This window comes from Pan paniscus, chromosome 2, assembly GCF_029289425.2.
Source record: "Pan paniscus chromosome 2, NHGRI_mPanPan1-v2.0_pri, whole genome shotgun sequence".
In the NCBI taxonomy this organism is placed as follows: domain Eukaryota; kingdom Metazoa; phylum Chordata; class Mammalia; order Primates; family Hominidae; genus Pan; species Pan paniscus.
Genome location: NC_085926.1, coordinates 188,169,789 through 188,192,858, shown reverse-complemented (window position 1 = coordinate 188,192,858; position 23,070 = coordinate 188,169,789). Strand labels below are relative to the sequence as shown.

The following is a 23,070-nucleotide window of genomic DNA, read 5'->3' as shown; positions in this document are numbered from 1 at the left end:
TACGTCTTCATCCACACTGACAGGCACCCACAGAACATCCACCGAGACCTAGACAGTAGTACTGACTGCAGGCCCTAACCCTGGGATACAACACGAACATGGTCTTGTCCTAAACAGCTGATAGGAGAAAGACAGTATTCACTATGTTAATCTCAGTCAAAATTAATTGTCTTCATCTAGCTCCTCTCTTAAATTCTTCATTGCTTGTCCCCAAATCCTAGCGTGGCCAAGTCCTTTAGTTTTAAGCCTACATGAAAGGCATGCAGGGAGAGCCAGGTGGAAATGAAGGTGGTGGGGCTTGGCCTTTCTTCCCATTCCCACCTTGAGAATTTGCACCTTTCCTTCTCTGTCACCAACTAGCAGTTGCCATGGTATATAAGGGTATATCTTGTTTTCTCCTTAGTATGTTTATTTCTGCTTCCAAGGTGCTTCTGTTTTTACTAAAACCATAGAAGCTTCCCCTCCCACCACACTCGCACCACACACAAAAAGCAGTTGGAAAAACATTTCAATGATTCCTAACCACAACAGCACTTCTGACTAACTACAAAGAAGGAAGCTTTGGAGAAGCATAGAGGGAAACTACAGTCCCAGCGAGACCGAAACCGGAGGGGTGACATAGCCAGTCACAGTAAAAGCTGGAACCAGAGCCCAGACTTCCTCAACTCCAGCCCAGTCCTTTTTCCACTGGGGAAACGCTGTTTACATGTCCTCACCTGCAACGAACAACATTTGATAACTCACAAAATTAACCTTGCAGGGAGAGCGGGGCACTGGCCAGGTCCCTCTGATCATGAATTGCTGCTCTAAGACATAACTGCTGTGGGGAGGTGGTTGGTGTTTGGCGGGGAAGGGCTGCTAGGCTGCGGTTTCATAAGGACAATAATACATCAAAAAGGACAATCATAGATCAAAGGGGATATTTTGGGTCAACTTGATATGTAGTGGAAAGCAGATTGGGAGGGGAGCCAAGTACTGGATATGCTCCGTGCGTGAGTGTGTCTGTGTGTGTGTGTGTGTGTGTGTGTGTGTGTGTAAATCATGTTGCTCTCTGGGTCTGTTTCCCAATCTGTAGAGTGTAAAAGTCTCTGAGGCTCCTTGCAGAGACAAGTGATGGAACGACCTTGACAGAAGAGAGCAGAGAGAGGAAAGAAGGGGGAGGAAGCTAAGCAAAGGAGAGAGAAATGGTGTGATGAGGGAGGAGACGCGGAGTTGGGTAGAAATGCCTTTTAATAAGATATTGGGAAAAAAGTATTAAACCTAAAACTGCAGCTCTTGAAGGATCATTTTTTCACCTTTGTTTTTAGGATTTACAGGTACAGTGCATAGTAATTTTTGGATAATTGGAGTGAATGAATGAAAAGCGTGAAACGTCTCACAGGAGCGAGAAGATCCACGAGAGAAAACGAGCAGGGACGCAGCTCTGGTGCCTGGTCCTGCCAGGTGGTCCCCACGCCGCCAGCCGCGCGTTCCCCAACCGGGCGCTCCCGGCGCCCTCTCGGTGAGCCGCCCTGAAACCGCCAGGGGGCGCTCCCCGGCTGCCGGGGCTGAGGCGGGCGGAGCTGCTTTAAATCGCGGCGCCCAGCGGTTCTGCGTCTCAGTTCCTGAGCCTGGGAGCAACCGCAGCTTCTAGTATTCAGACTCCAGCGCCGCCCCGGGCGCGGACCCCAACCCCGACCCAGAGCTTCTCCAGCGGCGGCGCAGCGAGCAGGGCTCCCCGCCTTAACTTCCTCCGCGGGGCCCAGCCACCTTCGGGAGTCCGGGTTGCGCACCTGCAAACTCTCCGCCTTCTGCACCTGCCACCCCTGAGCCAGCGCGGGCGCCCGAGCGAGTCATGGCCAACGCGGGGCTGCAGCTGTTGGGCTTCATTCTCGCCTTCCTGGGATGGATCGGCGCCATCGTCAGCACTGCCCTGCCCCAGTGGAGGATTTACTCCTATGCCGGCGACAACATCGTGACCGCCCAGGCCATGTACGAGGGGCTGTGGATGTCCTGCGTGTCGCAGAGCACCGGGCAGATCCAGTGCAAAGTCTTTGACTCCTTGCTGAATCTGAGCAGTGAGTGCACCCCCACCTCACAGCGGCCGTCCAGAGGCCCCAGTCCCCCTGCAGCTCCCTTATGGGCTCATTCTGTTGTGTGATTCCATGGTTATCAGTCTTCAGTTGATCAAGTCTTCTGATCATGTGCTCTGTCATAAGGAAATGAAGAGAATCCTGGTTTGAGGAAAGGGACGCCCAGGCATAAGCTCTAGTTTTGCCTCTAACTCCCTGGGTGACACTTCTGCCACTCTAGGTGTGGCTTCATCCTAAATTCCTATGCTGGTGGTTCGAGTTGAGGGAGTGAAGGCCAAACTTGAACTTGAGCTCTTAGACCTCTCCTAGGCATTCTGAGATTTGGGGTAAATTGAGGATTGGTAGAGTTCAGACAAGAAAATGGGATGACTTAAAAAGTTTGAAGCCTGGTAACTTCTCAAGTGTGCATGCTTAAATAAATAATCCTCAAGTATTAGATATAATTTTTTAACCTTTAATATGATTTTTTTCATAGTAAAAGTTACATTCCTACTGGAAATGTCCTAAGTGTCTTCTGCTTATGCTTGAGGTTGATTCTTTTAATTTATAAGATCCAGTTAGTGCAGGGAGGCCCCTTGCAAGACTCTTTGGAGAAGCTGCTTGAGATTCCCCCGAAGTTCTAATTTTCAGACCCAAGGTCTTCTGTAGAGGCTGATGGTGTAGTGCTGTCTTGGAAAGAGAAGGTTGGTGGCAGGTGGGGAAAGGCTGACAAGAAAGGTTCTAAATAACCTGCACAACATAATACAAAGAAAAAAGTAAAGGCACTGAAGGGAAATGCAGCAAAATAGTCATAGCTGATGAAATCAGAGGTCAGCTGGGAGTGGAAGGCAGTGAGAGAGAAAGAAGAGGTGGGTCTTCCTTAGGTTTCCATCTTCCACAAAGAAATTTCTGTGTAATGGATGTTCAGTGACCCCTTGTAAAACTGGAAAGGATTGTATAGAGAGACATATTTCTAAGGATGGTGGGAAGAAGGATAATAGGATAATTTTTTTTTACTTTTTTTTTTTTTAAATTAAAGGTTTCGAGTTCCTTGTCAGAAAAGTCATTAAATTCCCATTTACTTAGATAATAATGATTCACGGCTGGAGTATCTTCCTTCAGAAATCACATTAATTGTCTTATATCATGTGTCTGTTATGCCCTTTAACTCACTTGAAGAAAAGATCCCTTAGTCTTTGCCTAGATGAACGTGACTGCCCACTGGCCCCCATTGCATGCTAAGGGTGAAAAGTGTTGGCATTGTTCAAGTTTACTTAATTTGTTTTGTCTACCTCCTATCAAGGGACAACTTTTAATAGTGTATATCAAAAGCCATATAGTTTAGAGTTATTAAACCTGTTCCAAATCTGTTTGAACACCTTGAATACCTGTGGCATTTGCTCAGTCAATGTGCATGGTTGTTTTGAGTGTTATTATTTCAGCTTTTGAAGGTTCTCATATTAGGACTTCTTTACACCAAAACCAATCCATAAGTTTAGTAATTATGTGTTGCTCATTGCCCTCAGGGGTTATATTTGTACTTATAAAATGAAAAATTTGGTAATAATTATTGAATTTCTCCATGGAAAGATAAATATATTTAAGGAAACGGTGTCAGGCATTTTAGGTACCACGTTAAGGAATTGGCAGGTGGAGGTTTCTAAGGACAATTCCAGAGAGGTCTCACTGTCAGTTTTATTCCTCTGATCAAAATAGTTCCTTTTCAACATCTTTAAATAGGTTTTCTTTTAACTTCCTGAAATGACCAAATGAAATCAGATTGATCTATGTTGTAAATACTCAAATGGATCATCCTTACACATGATAATGTGTTAAAATGTTTTACTTTCATTTTTTGGTTAATGTAGTTATTACAGTTTTTAAAACTAGGGTGAAAGGACTAAATACCTACCCCCCCACACACACTTTAGAGATGTCTTCCTATTTTTTTAAAACTCCAGATCAGAATCCACTTTTATTTTACTTAAAGCCATAGTTTATCCAAGGTGTGGCTTAGGCCTTTCTCTCAAAACCCATTCTCAGAAGAGGGACCCTTGACTCACAGGTGTTCTCCTCTCACCTGCCGTGACTCAGGGGATGCTTTTGGATAGAACCCAGGAAACCTTACTTCATTTCTCTGCCTGAGCAGTGGTGTTTACGCCCACCAGCTGTAGAGATCTGGGATGGTGATTCATTGGCTGGTTTTGGTACAGTTTTGTTACATGTAGAGATGAAAAGGGTTATGTGTGTATATTTAAGCAGTATCCCTCAGAAAAAAGCTGCATTTCATTAAGTGTGTTTAGGTGAAAAGCTTAGCTGTGGGTTTCCCGAAATTGTACCTTGCTGTCTTTCCCAGTAGAGTACACTTGTCTTCCAGTCCAGATGCAGGGCTTTAGCACGGGAAGTATTAAAATCTGTTTCCCTGCTTTATGTAGGGTAGGTCATAAAAAGCATATGACCTTCATAAAGTATCTGAAGGAATACAGTGTGCTAATAGTGTATACAGTAAATACAAAATGAGATAGAGCAAGGCTTCTTCTTTTAGGTAGTTCTTGCCAAGCGGTTTATGAAAATGTAACTGAGGAACTTCCTGGGGAAACAAATGTCACATTGTGTATTGTAGTTTTACAATGGCTGATACAATTTCCATTTCATCCAAAGTATGTGATTTTATTGACCCTGGGGATTCTTGTAGCTGAAAGTTGGAATATACAAAAAGTGCCAGATACAGTTGTAGTAGACTTTTCTTGATTCACCTGTACCTCTCGCCTTGTTTTCGTCTAATTCTCAAACTTTTAGGAAGCTAGCGCCAATTTTATGTGCTTGCTTAAATGCTTCTTCTTACTTGACTTTAATAGCTAGAGCTGTCCAAAGATTGAGCTGCTGTAGGAGGCTGCAGGGTGGGAGGTGTGCAAGCAGAGAATAAATAAGCATTTTGAAGGAATGTTGTAGAGAAGATCCAAGCACCAGACAAATGGGAGGTTAGGCTAGACTCTCTCTCAATCTCACCGAACCCTGAGATTCTGTAATTTGTTTATAAGCTCCTCTAGCCTGTTTAACTTGCTTTGCATGAATCCACATGTGTGTAGGTGTGCTTAATGAGTATTGGTGGCTGTGAGCTTTCCCAGCACTCTCACCATGATGTCAGGCTCAATCAGAGAGACAAAATCACTGACGTGGACAGTCTCTGAAGCCTAAGTGGAGAGGAGGGCACCTATTTATGCTTCTCCAGATGCGTTATGCCTGCTGAACCGAGGGTACTCGAAGGGCCATTGGTGTTCAGATATACTTCATAAATTAGTTCTGACTCTTAGAATAATGGAAGTTGAAGCAAAAATCCAGGCTTGAGATCAGAAATTCTCTATTCTTACTGTGGTTTGGCACTAAGTAGCCAAGTGTATAATGGTGAGCCACTTGATCTCCCTGGTTTCAAGTAGTTACCCCACTTATAAAATAGGGCAGAGTGGGAGGAATGGGGAGATGAATCTATGATTCGTTTATCCATTCAACAGATGCAAGCTAGGCCCTATTCTTGCTGCTAAGGATGGTGCAGCTAAGATGAGTTCTAAGATTCCTTCCAGTGCCAGCATTCTTTGTTATTACTTCAGTGATTGAAGGGGAAGAGGCAAGTCACATAGCTTAGGTTTCCTTAATTGGAGTGATTAAGGAAATATAGTGGAGGTAATATAGAAGCATCAACTTAATTCTGAGAAAATTTCTTGAAGAAACGCACAAACAAGAAAGGTAGCAAAACTTCTGAGGACATCCTGAAAAGTGGTACATCCTGCCTCATCCAGGATCATTTTCACTCCTGATTTTGCTTATGTTCTGAGTTCACATCTGGTGACCATCACCTCATGCACCAATAAGAGGGAAATGCTAATGATTAGGACTTTTACAAAACTTTGAACTTCAGTAAAAGTAAAAGATTTAATATGGAGAAAAGCCAGGGAAGTACACTTCTGTGACTGTCTATGTTGAGCTCATTTAATTGCAGGGGAGAAGAAAGTACAATATTTTTGTTCTAGTCACTCAATCATCAGTTCATTTATTCACTTAATACTTATTAAGCAACTACAGATGCAAAGGGAGAATTGGAATCTGCAGTCAACATTTGAACAACACAGGTTTGAACAGCAAGGGTCCACTTATAGGTGGATTTCTTTCAACCAATACCGATCAAGAATACAGTATCTGAGAGTCCAAAGCCTGCATGTAGGGAGGGTTGACTTTCTGTATACAAGGTTTCCACAGGATCAACTGTAGGAATTGAGCCTGTGCAGATTTAGTTACCTGTGGGTGGTCCTGGAACCAATCACCCTTATATACCAAGAGATGACTATATTTTGTTTATGATATATAGAACCTAAGGTAATATGGCTAGAAAATAGCATAAACAATGTCTGGTATTGATAGTAGATTCTGCTACTTGTGTAGCAAGACTTTCAAGCTTTAGAAAAATTACATATATGTCTGTCTTTCTACACATTTGTTGATTAACCTAACTGTAGTAGATCAGTAACTTCCAACTCACTTCTTGTCTTATAAGTAGAGATCTTTGTAAGTATTTACTTTTAATTCTACTTTCAGGTGGAAAATGATGAGAACTCCTTAGGGGGTCTTTAATCTCAAGATTGTCAGTCTAGCTAAATATAATTAAAAGACTGCCTTCTGTGTTTACTGCTGAATAATGATGAGAAAAAATAGTGTAATTTTTTTAATGTTTGCTAACCAGGTTCTCCATAGACAACTTTAGTCAGTGGTCATAATATTGTAGATTTAGCTGCAAATTTAAGAGGTGAGAAAAGGAATATGTTTGTTCCTAGGTTTGTTCTAATCAGACCAATTCAAAGTTAATATTGCAAGGCTATACAACATCTATCTCATCCAAATTGTTGTTTTGTAGCTTTCAAACATCCTTTTTAACTTCTCTGCTCTGCCATTCATCATTCCATTAGGGAAAAAAGAAACAAAACTTCAGCTTTGAAGCTCATTAGATACATACTTTAAAAAATAGATCAAAATAAGCAAAAAGTACAATTTGTATTATCTGCATGAGTTTCTAGTTTTCAGTGACCTAAGCTAAGTCTGGCTTTTAGTAGCAAGATTTTAGCATACCAGGCTCTCAAGGGAGGTATTTCTCAGTATTATTTCAAAAATTAAGCTAAACACAAGAGAATAAGTATTTTTACCTATCATATTGGTACAGATTTTTAAAGGATAAAGACATGTTCTAATTTAAATTTATTGAAATTTGATAAATCCATGTGACTTTTCAAGTACTGTGCTTGGTGCTTTAGATGGAAATAGGAATAAATATCTGACTCAAACCATCCAGGAGTTCATGATTACATACTTTACAACTCTGATTTAAAACACTTCTATGATGTGAAGGTATTCATCTGTTTCCAGCTTAAAACTGTGCAATTTAGATTTGATCTGCACATAAAACACTTGTAACTTGTAACACAATAGTTGCTTACTTTGACTTGTAACCTATCATTACCTACGCCTTGCTTGTGAGTTTTCGTGCTGTTTTAATTCTCAGCTTTTTGTGCGTGACTACATGTGTATATTATTTTTGCATTTTCCTCACATATAACTAAACTTAAGAATTTATCCAAATATCTCCAATGAAGCAAAGCAAGATTTTGGGTTTGATGCAAATCTAATATTGGAACATACAAATAAATTGTCTAAGTCAATAGTTGCCAGGATGTAAGTGAAAATATTACTTTGCAAAACGACATTTTAAAAAACAAAGCAGGATCTCATTTCTATGGTTTATGCAATTCTTAAATATTGTGTTTTCCATTTTCTCCATTACTTTTTGTGTATTATGCAAATAATATATTATTCTATAGAGAAAGGAAACCTGATAGGTTTCTTAGCAATCATAGAACAGAATATCAGTCCCCAGCCCCTTGGAAAGAACACTTTGTAGATGAAGTGGCAAGATAGATTTGACATGAATCAAATGTGTTTTCTTTGAGAACTTAATGGGCAAAAACTTAGAGATTAAAAATGTGAATATTAGATCATTCCAGGTGGGTGCAGTAAGGGCCCTGGAGTAGTTTATGCACGTGTGTTCCTTGCCTGGGAGATCAGGGGTTTTACACAGTCTGACTCATGAGATTGATGCCCGGTTAGACTTCTCTTGAAGACTACCCTGCGATCTAAGTGCTCAGACCTGCTGGGCAAGTGACCTTCTGTTTTTACTTGAAGAAAAGATCAGTGTGATTATTCTATAAACTGGTCCAGTTTGGGGCCCCACAACTTGAACAAAGAGAAAAACTTGGAGTAAGATCAGAGAAAACATCTAAAATGATTAATAAAAGGTTGAAAAATAGTATTTATGAAAAAATAAAATGGAGGAGGCTGTGAAATGTAAGATGCTATAGATGCTTGAAGTGCTGTCATAGAAATATTTATTGATTGTGTGATCTCTATGCTGACAGTAAAAATCATGTCGCCCCTTTCTCAAGATAATCATATGACTTCTGATTATACTTAGAATAGAATCCATCTTCTTACCCTAATTTGCGAAGTTCTGCATGACATATGCCTTCTGCCCACCTTGCTAAACTTCGTTTTACTTTGCACATCCTATCATCCTGCATTAGGATGACCAGCTCTCCCAATTGGTTCAGGATTGAGGGCCTTCTAAGGATGTAGGACTTTAAACTTTAAAGCTAGGACTGTTCCAGGCAAACTGAGATATGTGGTTTCCCTATCCTCCAGACATGGATCATCTTTGTTACTTTCAGCATCTCCTCTTCAGGCATATCTCTGCCTGAAATATTTTCCTGCCAAGTGTAATCTTAGGACCACATCTGAAATCTGTGTTATGTATGGGTTTAGTTATTTTATTCGTTATTTTCCAATAACGATAGCCTTTGCAAAAACCATCCATCAGAAAGAGGACATACCTTAACCATGGAGCCCTTGGTACTTTCCTCTTCATACCACAGTATGGCTTGTGATTCCAAGGAAAAAGTTGTGTAATAACCTTACAAGCAGCTTCAGTTCCTTCCTGGTAAACCTGTGGTCTGTGGAACATGTGTTTTGATCCAGCAGTTCCTCTGCCACCTGGAATCTTGAGATAAGTGTGTGGGTCAGTGTGCATGTGTGCCCATACATGCTTATGAGGAGGTCAGTGTGTGAGGGGAATCAGGAAGTCTCTTTTTTATTTTTAAATGAAATCAAGTAAAACTTAACCTTGGCTTCAAAAATATCTCTCAAATACTGTAAACAATACCTTTGATACTTTTTAGAAAGAGATTATGGCCAGGCGTAGTGGCTCATGTCTGTAATCCCAGAACTTTGGGAGGCCGAGGTGGGCAGACTACCTGAACTCAGGAATTTGAGACCATCCTGGGCAACATGGTGAAACCCATCTCTACTAAATACCAAAAAAAAAAAAAAAAAAAAAAATTCAGCCAGGCATGGTGGTTTGTGCCTGTAGTCCCAGCTACTCAGGAGGCTGTGGGATGAGAATCGCTTGAGCCCCGGAGGCAGAGGTTGCAGTGAGCCCAGATCGCACCACTGCACTCCAGCCTGGGCAACAGAGCGAGACTCTATCTCAAAAAAAGAAAAATAAAGAGATTACTATAATTTTATCATAGATTGCCTGGTTATAGCAAAGACAGAAAATCAGTAAATCAAGATTTAATGAAGTTTTAGAAATATTTAGCTTCAATTATGATTGGTGACCTAAGTTCTCAATCTTGACAATATTAACACTAAGCCTAGGCCTGATTAGATATTGAGATACAAAACCTTTCCAGCATCTCAGCCACTTTTAAAGACCATCAAGGAGTCAATTGTTCCAGTCCACTGGATAAAGATATAATTTACATTTTACTTATATAATTGAAATATTATTCCAAACAATACTAAGTTTCTTGCTCAAGATAGCATAGTTTGTTAAAGCTAAAAAATACTTATATATGCAAAAAATACTTGTCACATATTATCACTGTCAATGATATAGTGATCTTTAATTAAACCAGGACATAAATCTAGAATTTAAACAAAATCTTCTAACCAGCATAGTTTCAGTTCATATTTAAAAGTCTGTGCCTTTATGCCACAATGATGGCATCAAGCTTTTACTCTTTAAGAAACATAGTGATAATGTCTCAAACTTGACCCTGTTTATTTGATCATGAGTAAGTACACCAAAAATAATGATGGGAAATTAGAAAAAATGGAATCCTGAGAAACACTACATTGAATTATTGTGTGTGCTATTTTACAACATGGCAGCTTAAATAGTTTTAAAAACTAGTGATGTCTTTGAATATGCATCTACTACTATGTCCCAAGGTAACATCTCAAAGGTTATTTTGTTTAGTTTTAAGAAAATGACTTCTATATTCTTCCCCACTCCTCCTATTCACGTCACTGGAGATACAAATACGCTTATCCAGCCATGATAATCTATAAAACATTTATTTTTTATCTTCCAATTCATCCAGTTTTTCTGAAGCTTACTGATTGGAGTGTATAGCTGGTGACTAATATCAAAGATATACTGTAAACCATTTTGATTACAAATAGTTAACATCCAGGATAGTATATATGATTGTTACTTAAAATTAAAATTATCTTAGCAAGCATGAAAATCCCTCAGTAAAAAATAAGTATGTATTAGTTCAGCTAACCCTATTCAATTAGATCATTAATTAATTTTCCAGTTGATTTTGAATTTAATGTTGGAAACATAAAATGTTGGAGCGGAGGGATCTCTTTTTCATCATCCAGCCTGGCATTTGTTTTTCTGGAGAAGATACTGTATGTTGGGTTACCAGTGGAAACATCAGTATGACTGGGGTCTCTAGATTCCTAGTCCAGTTTTCTCTCTTCCATACAACAGTGACACATACTTGGTCTTCTTCCATTTTTCTCTTGTTGGTCCAAGCATATTTTTACATGTTTTAAAATGTTTTCTGCCAGGCACATTGCAAGCAACCCGTGCCTTGATGGTGGTTGGCATCCTCCTGGGAGTGATAGCAATCTTTGTGGCCACCGTTGGCATGAAGTGTATGAAGTGCTTGGAAGACGATGAGGTGCAGAAGATGAGGATGGCTGTCATTGGGGGCGCGATATTTCTTCTTGCAGGTAATAGAGGCTGTGCCCCCCTTTCACCTTACTAACCTGTTCCTGGTATGATTTGAAATCTATTACGTTGGATTCATTATACTTGATTTCAGTCTCTAAGGCAAACTGCAAACATAGACCTGAAGTCCAGTTGACTTTCATGTTCTCAAACACAAACTAAATGAAAATGTGAGAGCTCTGCTCACATCTGACAGGTCTATTGGTTGAAGTTTCAAGTGGCAACTGGTTTGTTAGAACCAGTCTCTTCCAGTGAAGAAAGTTGTTCACTATTTAGCAAACGCTAAGGAGGAAGTTCATGTAATTCAGATAATTCCTATGGTGTCTCCACAGATACTATGTGGAAAAGATGGGGAGTAGTGAGAGAAAACTCAAGAATATGTGAACCCTTCAGGTCTGTGAGGGATGGAAGGATTGGGATTATTGGAGAAAAATAAGGATAGCATTCCAGCTGGGCAGATCTAATTCGAGAATAAACAGGATGTGCCTGTAGATCAATGAAAAGAAAGGCCAACTGGAGTAGAGGTGGCCTGTTGGAATGGTCAGTTTAAAGCAGTTAGGAAAAAAAATACAGAAATACCTTTAAATATTTTTGATAAAATAATATTATATTTTCCATTGAAAATAAATATGTGTTTTTTAGGCCAGGTGTGGTGGTTCACGCCTGTAATCCCAGCACTTTTGGAGGCTGAGGAGGGCGGATCGCCTGAGGTCGTGAGTTCAAGACCAGCCTGGCCAACATGGTGAAACCCCATCTCTACTAAAAACACAAAAATTAGCTGGGTGTGGTGGTGCACGCCTGTAATCCCATATACTCCAGAGGCTGAGGCATGAGAATCACCTCAACTCGGGAGCCAAGATCGCACCACTGCACTCCAGCCTAAGCAACAGAAGACTGTCTAAAAAAAAAAAGAAAAAAGAAAAGAAAAGAAATATCTGTTTTTTAATTCAAGTGTTGATTGATAAGTTACATTATGTGTCATTTGAGAAAATCAAAGTCAGAAAACATGGACAGCATTATTTCAAAGCTTTATAATAATGCTTATTTAAAAAATTATAGTGTATGTATATTTACGTGTGTATATGTACATACATATGCAATCTGTCTGTGTGTATATATATATCTTTATATCTACACACTGTGTTATATATGTTGATAATCTCCATATAAATTATACAGCTATAATAATAGACTACTATATGTTCTCTATATTAGGTATTAGATGCATATATTATATATATAATATATTATAGTATATTATTTTAAAAAAATAACAGATATAATTAATGATACAAATCTACTAATAGAAAAAAACTAGAATAGACTTTATTTTCTTATTTTCTTTTTGACAGAAGACTTGTAGGGGCTTTTGCTTCAGTATAATATGTCAGTTTAACCAGTAATTGAGGAAGAGTATCTGTGGCTTTGCTAAAGATGTGGTTAGTTTAAAATGACCAGTCTCTCAGTTTACCCAAATACAAATTGACTCCTCTCTGAAAAGGCATGGATAGTGTCTTATTCCCAATAATTTACTCTTATATCAAAGGCGGCGAATAGTAATCTTTGTGGCCATCGTGGCATGAAGTGTATGAAGTGCTTGGAAGACGATGAGGATGAAATGCATTGCATTCTTCCTTCGCTTGCCTTCTTGTAACTCCCACATGTGACTGCATCACTCCTATTCCAGTTTCAGGGACTTCTCTTAGGCGTAAGCATCACAAGTTCAAGACCATTCGCATGGTCTATTTGAGAAGCCAAAAGCAATAGTGTTTTCTGTCGTGTCTAGAGGCAATTACATTGGACCATGTTTTTGGTTGGGGAGAGACAGTAGCATAGAAACATCTAATCTGTCTAGATTGATGAATGCTTAGAATTACTACAAAAAAGTTAGGTAACTTTTTTGACAAAAAAATGAAGTATTTTATACATCTTATAAATGATTAAGTGAATGATTTTGACTAAATGATTTCTCTGCTATCATTGAATATAAAATGCCATGGGAAATTGAGATTGGGTTGCATAAATTGATCTGATGTGGCACCCTCAACAAATCTCAGGCCAACCTATACCTATGTCAGGTATTCCCTTGGCCAATGGGGCAGTAGTAATGCAGGTATTCTGGTCCATTCTGAGACATGTCCTGATCTCACTCTATCTAGCTGCTTGCATTCCTTTTGACTGTGCAGAAATGTAAATTTTGAGTTTGATCAAGAACATAGAAGAGTTTTCGTCTTCCCCTTTTGCAAGTAATTCTATCTGTACTAATAATGACAATAGCTTTATCAAATGTAGTTTAGTATCCTAATGTATAACAGCATATTTAAAAGAGATTTTGTACAACATACACCTGCCTAATTGTTTCCAAAAAAGAATTATTTGTGCCAAGATATCATAAAAAAGTATAAATTTTGTATAATGCCAACCTAGTATTTTTTTATATTTTAATAGATACTTGGAATAAATCATATCTGGACTTCTAATCTCCCTAATACCAAAATAAAAATGTCAACACTATTGATGAGATTTAATTCTTGCAAAATCTGTTTTGGTTTAACAGGTTGTGTATTTAGGCTTAGTGTTCCATGATGATTAACAGTCTTTTGTTCTGAATTTCTATAGGTCTGGCTATTTTAGTTGCCACAGCATGGTATGGCAATAGAATCGTTCAAGAATTCTACGACCCTATGACCCCAGTCAATGCCAGGTAACGCTATTCAGGCGTAAAATAGTTTGTTTTCTGAGAAAATGCCCTTTTTATATTCTACAAAGTCCTGCTAGTGCCGTCATTTCCCAGATTTGCTTTCAAGAATTCTATGTCAAACCTACAAACAATTTAAATGATCTCTGACTTATGTCAAAATGAGTTTGATAATTGCTTTAACACCCTGTATTGATGACAAAATACCTTCCAAAGTAGAAAAGTTTCAAGCTCTGTGCTTTTCAACTGTATACTGGGCTTTCTTTTGTTTTTTCAAATATTAATAAAGATGTTAATATAGTTGAAATTTCCTTTTTGAAGTGTATTCTGATGTTTACAACACCTACCTATGATTATTTGTAACTAATGCACAGTTTATGATTGATTGAGAAAAATTGTACTACCATGGGGGTTAATGAATAATACTTCATTCCCAACAGTTCATTTTTACACGTAAAGCTATGATGTATGTTTTCAGTATGTTCAGATACCACCTTGAAATTTTTTGTTCTTTCACAACTGTAAAATTGGCTTTACAAAGATCATCTTTCTTAATACTGCAGGTTGTGCAAGTTGAGCTGATTCTTAGCTCTCATGTAAAAACATTCTTTAATCAGAGACGAGGCTCTTCATCTCACTGTCTTCACATCTTTAACGCCTAATAACTACATTCAGTCAGGATGTTAAAATATAATTATTGTTTGTTGAGTGCTTAGATGAATGGATGAAAAACCTCAGTGTTTGGAGAGATAAGATGTGTTTCTTTTTATATAATCACCCACATATGGGAGAACACATACTGCAATGGTTGTGTTGGAGCCCATCCCATAAGATTTACAGTGTAAGAACAGAAACTGCTAGAGGTCAGTAGGCTAAAATTTCGCCAAGGTAATAACACCAGTAATGCACAGGAAAGCACTTTATAAATTGCCAGCCATTTTGCAATTGTTATTTACATTATTGCATGTGATCCTAAAAGCAGTCTATTGAGGCAGGTGGGATTATCCTGCTTTGAGAGTAGGAGAAACTGAGGCTGAGAGGTGAAGTTGCTATCCCAGAATTGCAGCAGTTGAGAGTCTGCATCAGGATTTAGACTTGGCCTTATAACTTATAGAACCAACCCTTCTCTACTCTTCCGTATTGTCCATAATCACTCACAGATACCCCACCCTAAGTGTCTGCTTTAATACATCTGCCTGGATCAGCTTAATCCAGAATGGTTCATGGGCTGCTTAGAACTTTTCTTTACAAAACCATAAGATTTGGATTTCAGATTGTATAGGTGCCTGGGACCAATGGATCATCTGTTCAAAGCTCTGATTATCTCCATTATGCTCTATCAGTTTCTTTATAGAATATGATTACTACTTAGTGATAAAGCTTCCTTTGCTAAGTTTCAGCCTAGGAACCATGATCCAAACCCTACTTCTAAAACATATCAACATGCTTTACAAGTATCCTATATATGGAAAAGTCCTTTGAATTATTTGTGTAATTAACCTGGTATTACATGTGTTATTTCCTGATCTACTATTACAAATTGTCACCAATTGCAATATAAACATTCTTTGGTGTATATGTTCAGAAATCTTAAAGTACTTCCCAAGGGATATTCAGGGGTTATTTTCAATGAAAAAAATACAATGAGTATTGATTTTTTTTCCTTTTATTTTATTAGAAAAGTTGCCAATAATTCACTGATTAACAAGCACGTGGGTTTTTCCTTTTAGGTACGAATTTGGTCAGGCTCTCTTCACTGGCTGGGCTGCTGCTTCTCTCTGCCTTCTGGGAGGTGCCCTACTTTGCTGTTCCTGTCCCCGAAAAACAACCTCTTACCCAACACCAAGGCCCTATCCAAAACCTGCACCTTCCAGTGGGAAAGACTATGTGTGACACAGAGGCAAAAGGAGAAAATCATGTTGGAACAAACCGAAAATGGACATTGAGATACTATCATTAACATTAGGACCTTAGAATTTTGGGTATTGTAATCTGAAGTATGGTATTACAAAACAAACAAACAAACAAAAAACCCATGTGTTAAAATACTCAGTGCTAAACATGGCTTAATCTTATTTTATCTTCTTTCCTCAATATAGGAGGGAAGATTTTTCCATTTGTATTACTGCTTCCCATTGAGTAATCATACTCAAATGGGGGAAGGGGTGCTCCTTAAATATATATAGATATGTATATATACATGTTTTTCTATTAAAAATAGACAGTAAAATACTCTTCTCATTATGTTGATACTATCATACTTAAAATATCTCTAAAATAGGAAAATGTATTTAATTCCATATTGATGAAGATGTTTATTGGTATATTTTCTTTTTTGTCTATATATACATATGTAACAGTCAAATATCATTTACTCTTCTTCATTAGCTTTTGGTGCCTTTGCCACAAGACCTAGCCTAATTTACCAAGAATGAATTCTTTCAATTCTTCATGCGTGCCCTTTTCATATACTTATTTTATTTTTTACCATAATCGTATAGCATTTGCATCATTAAGCCCTTATTTGTTTTGTGTTTCATTGTTCTCTATCTCCTGAATCTAACACATTTCATAGCCTACATTTTAGTTTCTAAAGCCAAGAAGAATTTATTACAAATCAGAACTTTGGAGGCAAATCTTTCTGCATGACCAAAGTGATAAATTCCTGTTGACCTTCCCACACAATCCCTGTACTCTGACCCATAGCACTCTTGTTTGCTTTGAAAATATTTGTCCAATTGAGTAGCTGCATGCTGTTCCCCCAGGTGTTGTAACACAACTTTATTGATTGAATTTTTAAGCTACTTATTCATAGTTTTATATCCCCCTAAACTACCTTTTTGTTCCCCATTCCTTAATTGTATTGTTTTCCCAAGTGTAATTATCATGCATTTTATATCTTCCTAATAAGGTGTGGTCTGTTTGTCTGAACAAAGTGCTAGACTTTCTGGAGTGATAATCTGGTGACAAATATTCTCTCTGTAGCTGTAAGCAAGTCACTTAATCTTTCTACCTCTTTTTTCTATCTGCCAAATTGAGATAATGATACTTAACCAGTTAGAAGAGGTAGTGTGAATGTTAATTAGTTTATATTACTCTCATTCTTTGAACATGAACTATGCCTATGTAGTGTCTTTATTTGCTCAGCTGGCTGAGTCACTGAAGAAGTCACTGAACAAAACCTACACACGTACCTTCATGTGATTCACTGCCTTCCTCTCTCTACCAGTCTATTTCCACTGAACAAAACCTACACACATACCTTCATGTGGTTCAGTGCCTTCCTCTCTCTACCAGCCTATTTCCACTGAACAAAACCTACGCACATACCTTCATGTGGTTCAGTGCCTTCCTCTCTCTACCAGTCTATTTCCATTCTTTCAGCTGTGTCTGACATGTTTGTGCTCTGTTCCATTTTAACAACTGCTCTTACTTTTCCAGTCTGTACAGAATGCTATTTCACTTGAGCAAGATGATGTAATGGAAAGGGTGTTGGCACTGGTGTCTGGAGACCTGGATTTGAGTCTTGGTGCTATCAATCACCGTCTGTGTTTGAGCAAGGCATTTGGCTGCTGTAAGCTTATTGCTTCATCTGTAAGAGGTGGTTTGTAATTCCTGATCTGCCCACCTCACAGTGATGTTGTGGGGATCCAGTGAGATAGAATACATGTAAGTGTGGTTTTGTAATTTAAAAAGTGCTATACTAAGGGAAAGAATTGAGGAATTAACTGCATACGTTTTGGTGTTGCTTTTCAAATGTTTGAAAATAAAAAAAATGTTAAGAAATGGGTTTCTTGCCTTAACCAGTCTCTCAAGTGATGAGACAGTGAAGTAAAATTGAGTGCACTAAACGAATAAGATTCTGAGGAAGTCTTATCTTCTGCAGTGAGTATGGCCCAATGCTTTCTGTGGCTAAACAGATGTAATGGGAAGAAATAAAAGCCTACGTGTTGGTAAATCCAACAGCAAGGGAGATTTTTGAATCATAATAACTCGTAAGGTGCTATCTGTTCAGTGATGCCCTCAGAGCTCTTGCTGTTAGCTGGCAGCTGACGCTGCTAGGATAGTTAGTTTGGAAATGGTACTTCATAATAAACTACACAAGGAAAGTCAGCCACCGTGTCTTATGAGGAATTGGACCTAATAAATTTTAGTGTGCCTTCCAAACCTGAGAATATATGCTTTTGGAAGTTAAAATTTAAATGGCTTTTGCCACATACATAGATCTTCATGATGTGTGAGTGTAATTCCATGTGGATATCAGTTACCAAACATTACAAAAAAATTTTATGGCCCAAAATGACCAACGAAATTGTTACAATAGAATTTATCCAATTTCGATCTTTTTATATTCTTCTACCACACCTGGAAACAGACCAATAGACATTTTGGGGTTTTATAATGGGAATTTGTATAAAGCATTACTCTTTTTCAATAAATTGTTTTTTAATTTAAAAAAAGGATTATTGGCTTGTTTTCTAATCATTTATTGCAAGATTGCCATTCTTGGTAGAGGAGGTGGCTTGGGACAGGATCTGACTCACCATGATCCTGGGAAAGAACTATGATGCCTCTGGCCCATCTATCAAATTTGAGTGGCTCCACCCACTAGAATGCCCTATTTCTCTCAAATTGAGTGCCTCATCAAGGGTGGTAATAGAAGAGGATGCCAGGAGATGTTACTTAATACTTTTTCTCATCTATAAAAAGGGGACATACAATAATAAATGATAAGATATGAAGATATTTTGTGAACTGTAAAGCACTGTGCAAACTTAAGTGGCTTTGTTCCTCACAAAGGTGGAAGAGTGAAAGACAGCTGCTGGAAACCCATTATTGTTTCTGTAATGATGATGATCAAAACTACCCCATAAGGATGTGACGGAACTCATTCACTCATTATCTTAAAGTATCAATAACTGACACAACCTTAAGTGTGGCCTGTTCCTGGACAATGTTCATATTGAGACCAGGCTTATAAGTAAAGGCTTGCAGCTCTAATGTGGAGTCTCAGACATTAGCATGATGGGTGAGGTGCAAAGATCATTGCCAGTCAATTTGACTTGAATTCTCCTTAAATGAAGCAGATGCATCAGAATTCTCACTCTGTTTCTACAGAATTTAAATATCTGAAGGTAAGGCCAAGGCCGCCGAAGTTTGAAAGGCAATAAAGTATCTTGGTGCTCCTGAGAAGAACTAAAGGAAAACGTGGATTGTGAATCATACCAAGTAGATATCACCTCTGTGTGAGCTCATCCTTATCTGAATGCCATTGTTCTTCAAACCTTTCCTCCTCTTGTTTAGCACTTTCTATATTTGCCCAGATCAAGAGAAAACTTCACTTTGTCCCCATATTCCCACCTTTTTCAGCCTGTCATTATTCCTAGTATGATCTGGTTGTGTATATTTCCTTCATTTTACATGTGGCTCAGGTGTAACGTCTCTGAATTTCCTTCTTTCCTCATTTCCCAAAAACCCCATTTACCCCCAGCCTGCCCTAAAATCTCTTCATTTAGCTGGTATCATGCAACTTTGATAGAAGTCATTGCAGCTTCTGGGGTTAAGTGGGGATGGCTTGTTGAGTCCTAAAAATAGGCAATCAGAGAGTTTCTCAATGCTGAACCTCTGGAACCTCTGGAAATCCCTTGGCAGTTTGCACACTCCACTTCTATTGATAAGCTTTCCAATATGGTCATTATCAGCAATTGAAAACTAGATATGAATTTATTTAATTAATATTTACTGAACACCTATCACAGGGCCAGCCTCATTAAATGCAGGCAGGGTAAAGTAGCTATGAGATGAGTAAGACCTTGTCCTGGGCTGAAGCAGTAAAAAGGATGTTAGGTGGAAAGAGAAGTAAACTTGAAACATAGCACTCGTTCTGCCACTGATGAGCCAGGTGAGCCATGGAGATCTCCACCCAGTTTCTTCATTCATAAAATGAAGGCGTTAGACCCATGCAGTGGCTCTTAGCCATAACAGCATGTTAGAATCACCTGGGAGCTTTTGAAACTTCCCAATTCCAAGGCCCCACCCAAATCAAAGGAATCAGAACCTCTGAGAGGAGAGTCCTAGCAAGAGCTTCCCAGAGGATTTCAACATACTGTGTGGATTGCAAACCACAGGCCTATGTCATCTCTCAGGACCAACCTTGTCCCAAACATTTTCTGAGTAACACCCATCCAGGCACTTAATAGATTTGCTGTCAGTTCACCCTTTCCCTAATGTTGTTGCTTTATTTTCTGGTTCAGGATTGGGGCTTTTTGTTTGTGTTTTGTGGGGAAAAGGAGGAGTTAAAAGCAGGTGGTCCTTCAGATGCTTTTGTCATGTTTCTTTGGCAAATGATCTTCTTTCTTGCCTTTCTCTATTATTTTTAATTTACCTCCAAAGAATAGTCAATAATACAAAGTAAATACTGTTTAAAAGAACAGGTTTCTTTTTATCAAACCATGTGAGTTCAGGAGGATAAGTTGTTATTTATAAAGTGGAGTCTGAGTTATTCTCTTTAATGTGCAATTTTCAGGAGCGTCCTTAGCTAAACCTTAAGCTTGCTTCATTTATTTTTAATTGAATAGCATTTCTGTGATTTTAGTTCACTTATTTCATTATTTTTGTAATTTATTGCTTTGTTCCCCTTTTCCAAAATAGAAAAAAAAGTGAACACACACCCAAACCCCCACACACACCAATTTAGGAAAGATAAAGTTTGAAAACTGTGCTCAGATCTCTTAACTGAGCTGACCTGGGATAGAACACATTGCTATGCTGAAGAGGCTTTTACTTCTTTTTGGAAATCATTTTTGTCAGTTTCCTGTTTCTATTAATGCTGTGCTTTTTCTAAGTGTCTATTGCTGCTGCTTGACTCTATTTAAAAAATCCAACAGCCTATAGGTGATCCGGGTCAAGCAGACATCTAGATCAAGGGTGAGGAATAGCAGAGAATACTTGCTGGAAGATGAGAGTGAAATACAGCAAAGATATATGAGCTTCAATGCAGCAAGGGCAGTGGTTTTTAAATTATTTTTTGTGATAATTTTTTACCACAATATGTATTTATTTGATAATAAAATTAAAACTTATTAATGAAGAAAGTAGAAAAATACAGAAAAGTGGAAATAATTATTTTAAATATTATAATAGTCATATTACCCAAAGGTAGAACTTTCTAATAATTTGATGTGATTTCTCCAGCCCTTTTTCCTTTCCCAGAGATAGGCTTTGGGGTTTATTCTTATTTTTTATTTTTTTACAGAGCATCATGTAAAAATAATTTTGACTTGTGCTTTATTTTCCATTTCGTTATATGGTAATATACTCTTACCAGACATACTTTCTAAACATAGATTGATTGTTTGATTCATATATATATAATATATATATATATATTTGTTGTTTTTTTTTTGAGACAGGGTTTCACTCCTGTTGCTCAGGGTGGAGTCCAGTGACATGATCTCATTTCACTGCAACCTCCACCTCCCAGACTCAAGCAATTCTCCTGCCTAAGCCTCTCAAGTAGCTGTGATTACCCAGACATGCCACCACGCCCAGCTAATTTTTGTATTTTTTTCTAGAGATGAGGTTTCTCCATATTGCCTAGGCTGGTCTCAAACTCTTGAGCTCAAGTGATCCACCCACTTCAGCCTCCCAAATTGCAGGATTATGGGCGTGAGCCACCACACTGGCCTCACATAATATTTTTAAGAATCTAACATTTGCAATATATTTTCTGCAATAATGGAAATGGTGCCTCTGGAGTTGTGCAACCCAGCAGCCATGAATAAAATAGACAAAAATTCCTTTCTTCCAGGAAGTTACATTCTAGGTAAGGAAAGCAGATAATAAAATGGATATACTAATTATATAGCTTATTAAACAGTGATAAACCTAAACTAAATAGCCAAGAACTATTGAGAAGGTTGGAGGAAGGTAACAGTTTAAAATAATGTGGCAATGGAAGTCTTCAATGAGAAGGTGAAGTTTAAGAAATAATTTAAAAGAGATGAAGCAAATCAAGTGGTACCTGGTAGGAAAGTATTCCGGAAATAGCATATGCAAGTTCCCCAAGGTAGAATCACGTACAACATGTTCAGAAAAGAGCAAAGGGGCTAACGCAGCTGCAATGAAGTAAGCTAGGAAGATAGTATTTTAAAATGAAGGCATAAAGGGAAAGAGATTTAAAATGTATAGGATATGACAGACCATTCTAAAGACTTCCTCTTTTACTTTGAATGAAAGCAAAAGATAATAAGTCTTGATCAAAGGAAACATAGATCTAAATTGAGACGTAGTAAGAGTATTCTTCCTGTTGTGTTGAAAAATAGACTGTAAGTAGATAAGGAGGGAAGCAATGAGTTCATATAGAAGGTTATTACAATAATCCAGGCAAGAGACGGCTTGGTGATTGCAGTCTGTCATAGGAGGAAGTGGTTAGAATCTGGATATTATTTTAAAGTAGAGCCAACTGCTTTTGCTGATTGACTAGACGTGAGGTATGAAAGTAAAAGACTTGTCAAAAATGATTCCGAAGCTTTTTGCCTAAGAAATTGATAGGATGGAGCAGACATAAACCAAAAGTGGAAAGACTGAGAGAGAGCAGGTTTGAAAAAGAAAGTCAGAAATTTCATTTTGGACATGATGATAATTTCTCCTTCCCCTTCTTCTTCTTCTTCTTTTTTTTTTTTTTTTTTTTTTGTTTGTTTTTTGAGACAGAGTCTCATTCTGTCGCCCAGGCTGGAGTGCAGTGGTGCGATCTTGGCTCACTGCAACCTCCACCTCCCGGGTTCAAGAGATTCTCCCACCTCAGCCTCTGGAGTAGCTGGGACTACAGGCACAAGCCACCACACCCGGCTAATTTTTGTATTTTTGGTAGAGACTGGGATTCACCATGTTGGCCAGGCTGGTCTCGAACTGCTGACCTCAGGTAATTCATCCACCTCAGTCTCCCAAAGTGCTGGGATTACAGGCATGAGTCACCGCACCCAACCTGGACATAGTCATCTTAACATGCCTATTGTGCATCCAAGTAGAGATGTCCAGTAAGCAGTAGAAAAACGGGCATATGAAGAACTAGAATGGAGAAAAGGATTTCAAGAAAAGAGAGTAACGAAACTTCAGTTTCACAGGATTGAGTCAAGTTGAAAATATGCCCCAGTCTTTGGATATTTGGATTGATTGTTACATATCACTAGGCTAGCTGG

The 23,070-nt window shown here is 38.4% G+C and overlaps 1 protein-coding gene across 1 annotated transcript; it reads left to right on the top strand.

Moving 5' to 3' along the window:
- The first annotated feature begins 1,411 nt into the window (after positions 1–1,411).
- CLDN1 (claudin 1) lies at positions 1,412–18,330 on the top strand. The gene is made up of 4 exons (XM_003824966.6): positions 1,412–2,057; positions 11,010–11,174; positions 13,792–13,876; positions 15,601–18,330. Exons 1-4 carry the CDS (start codon positions 1,835–1,837, stop codon positions 15,761–15,763), a joined length of 636 nt encoding a protein of 211 aa, XP_003825014.1. The 5' UTR covers positions 1,412–1,834; the 3' UTR covers positions 15,764–18,330.
- The last annotated feature ends 4,740 nt before the right edge of the window (positions 18,331–23,070 follow it).

What these genes read in the sequence shown, in the direction of transcription:
- CLDN1 (XM_003824966.6), top strand. Translation starts at nt 1,835, where the DNA reads ATGGCCAACGCGGGGCTGCAGCTGTTGGGCTTCATTCTCGCCTTCCTG. An exon ending in CTCCTTGCTGAATCTGAGCA is followed by an intron (nt 2,058 to 11,009) that starts GTGAGTGCACCC and finishes GTTTTCTGCCAG; the next exon opens with GCACATTGCAAGCAACCCGT. An exon ending in ATGACCCCAGTCAATGCCAG is followed by an intron (nt 13,877 to 15,600) that starts GTAACGCTATTC and finishes TTTTCCTTTTAG; the next exon opens with GTACGAATTTGGTCAGGCTC.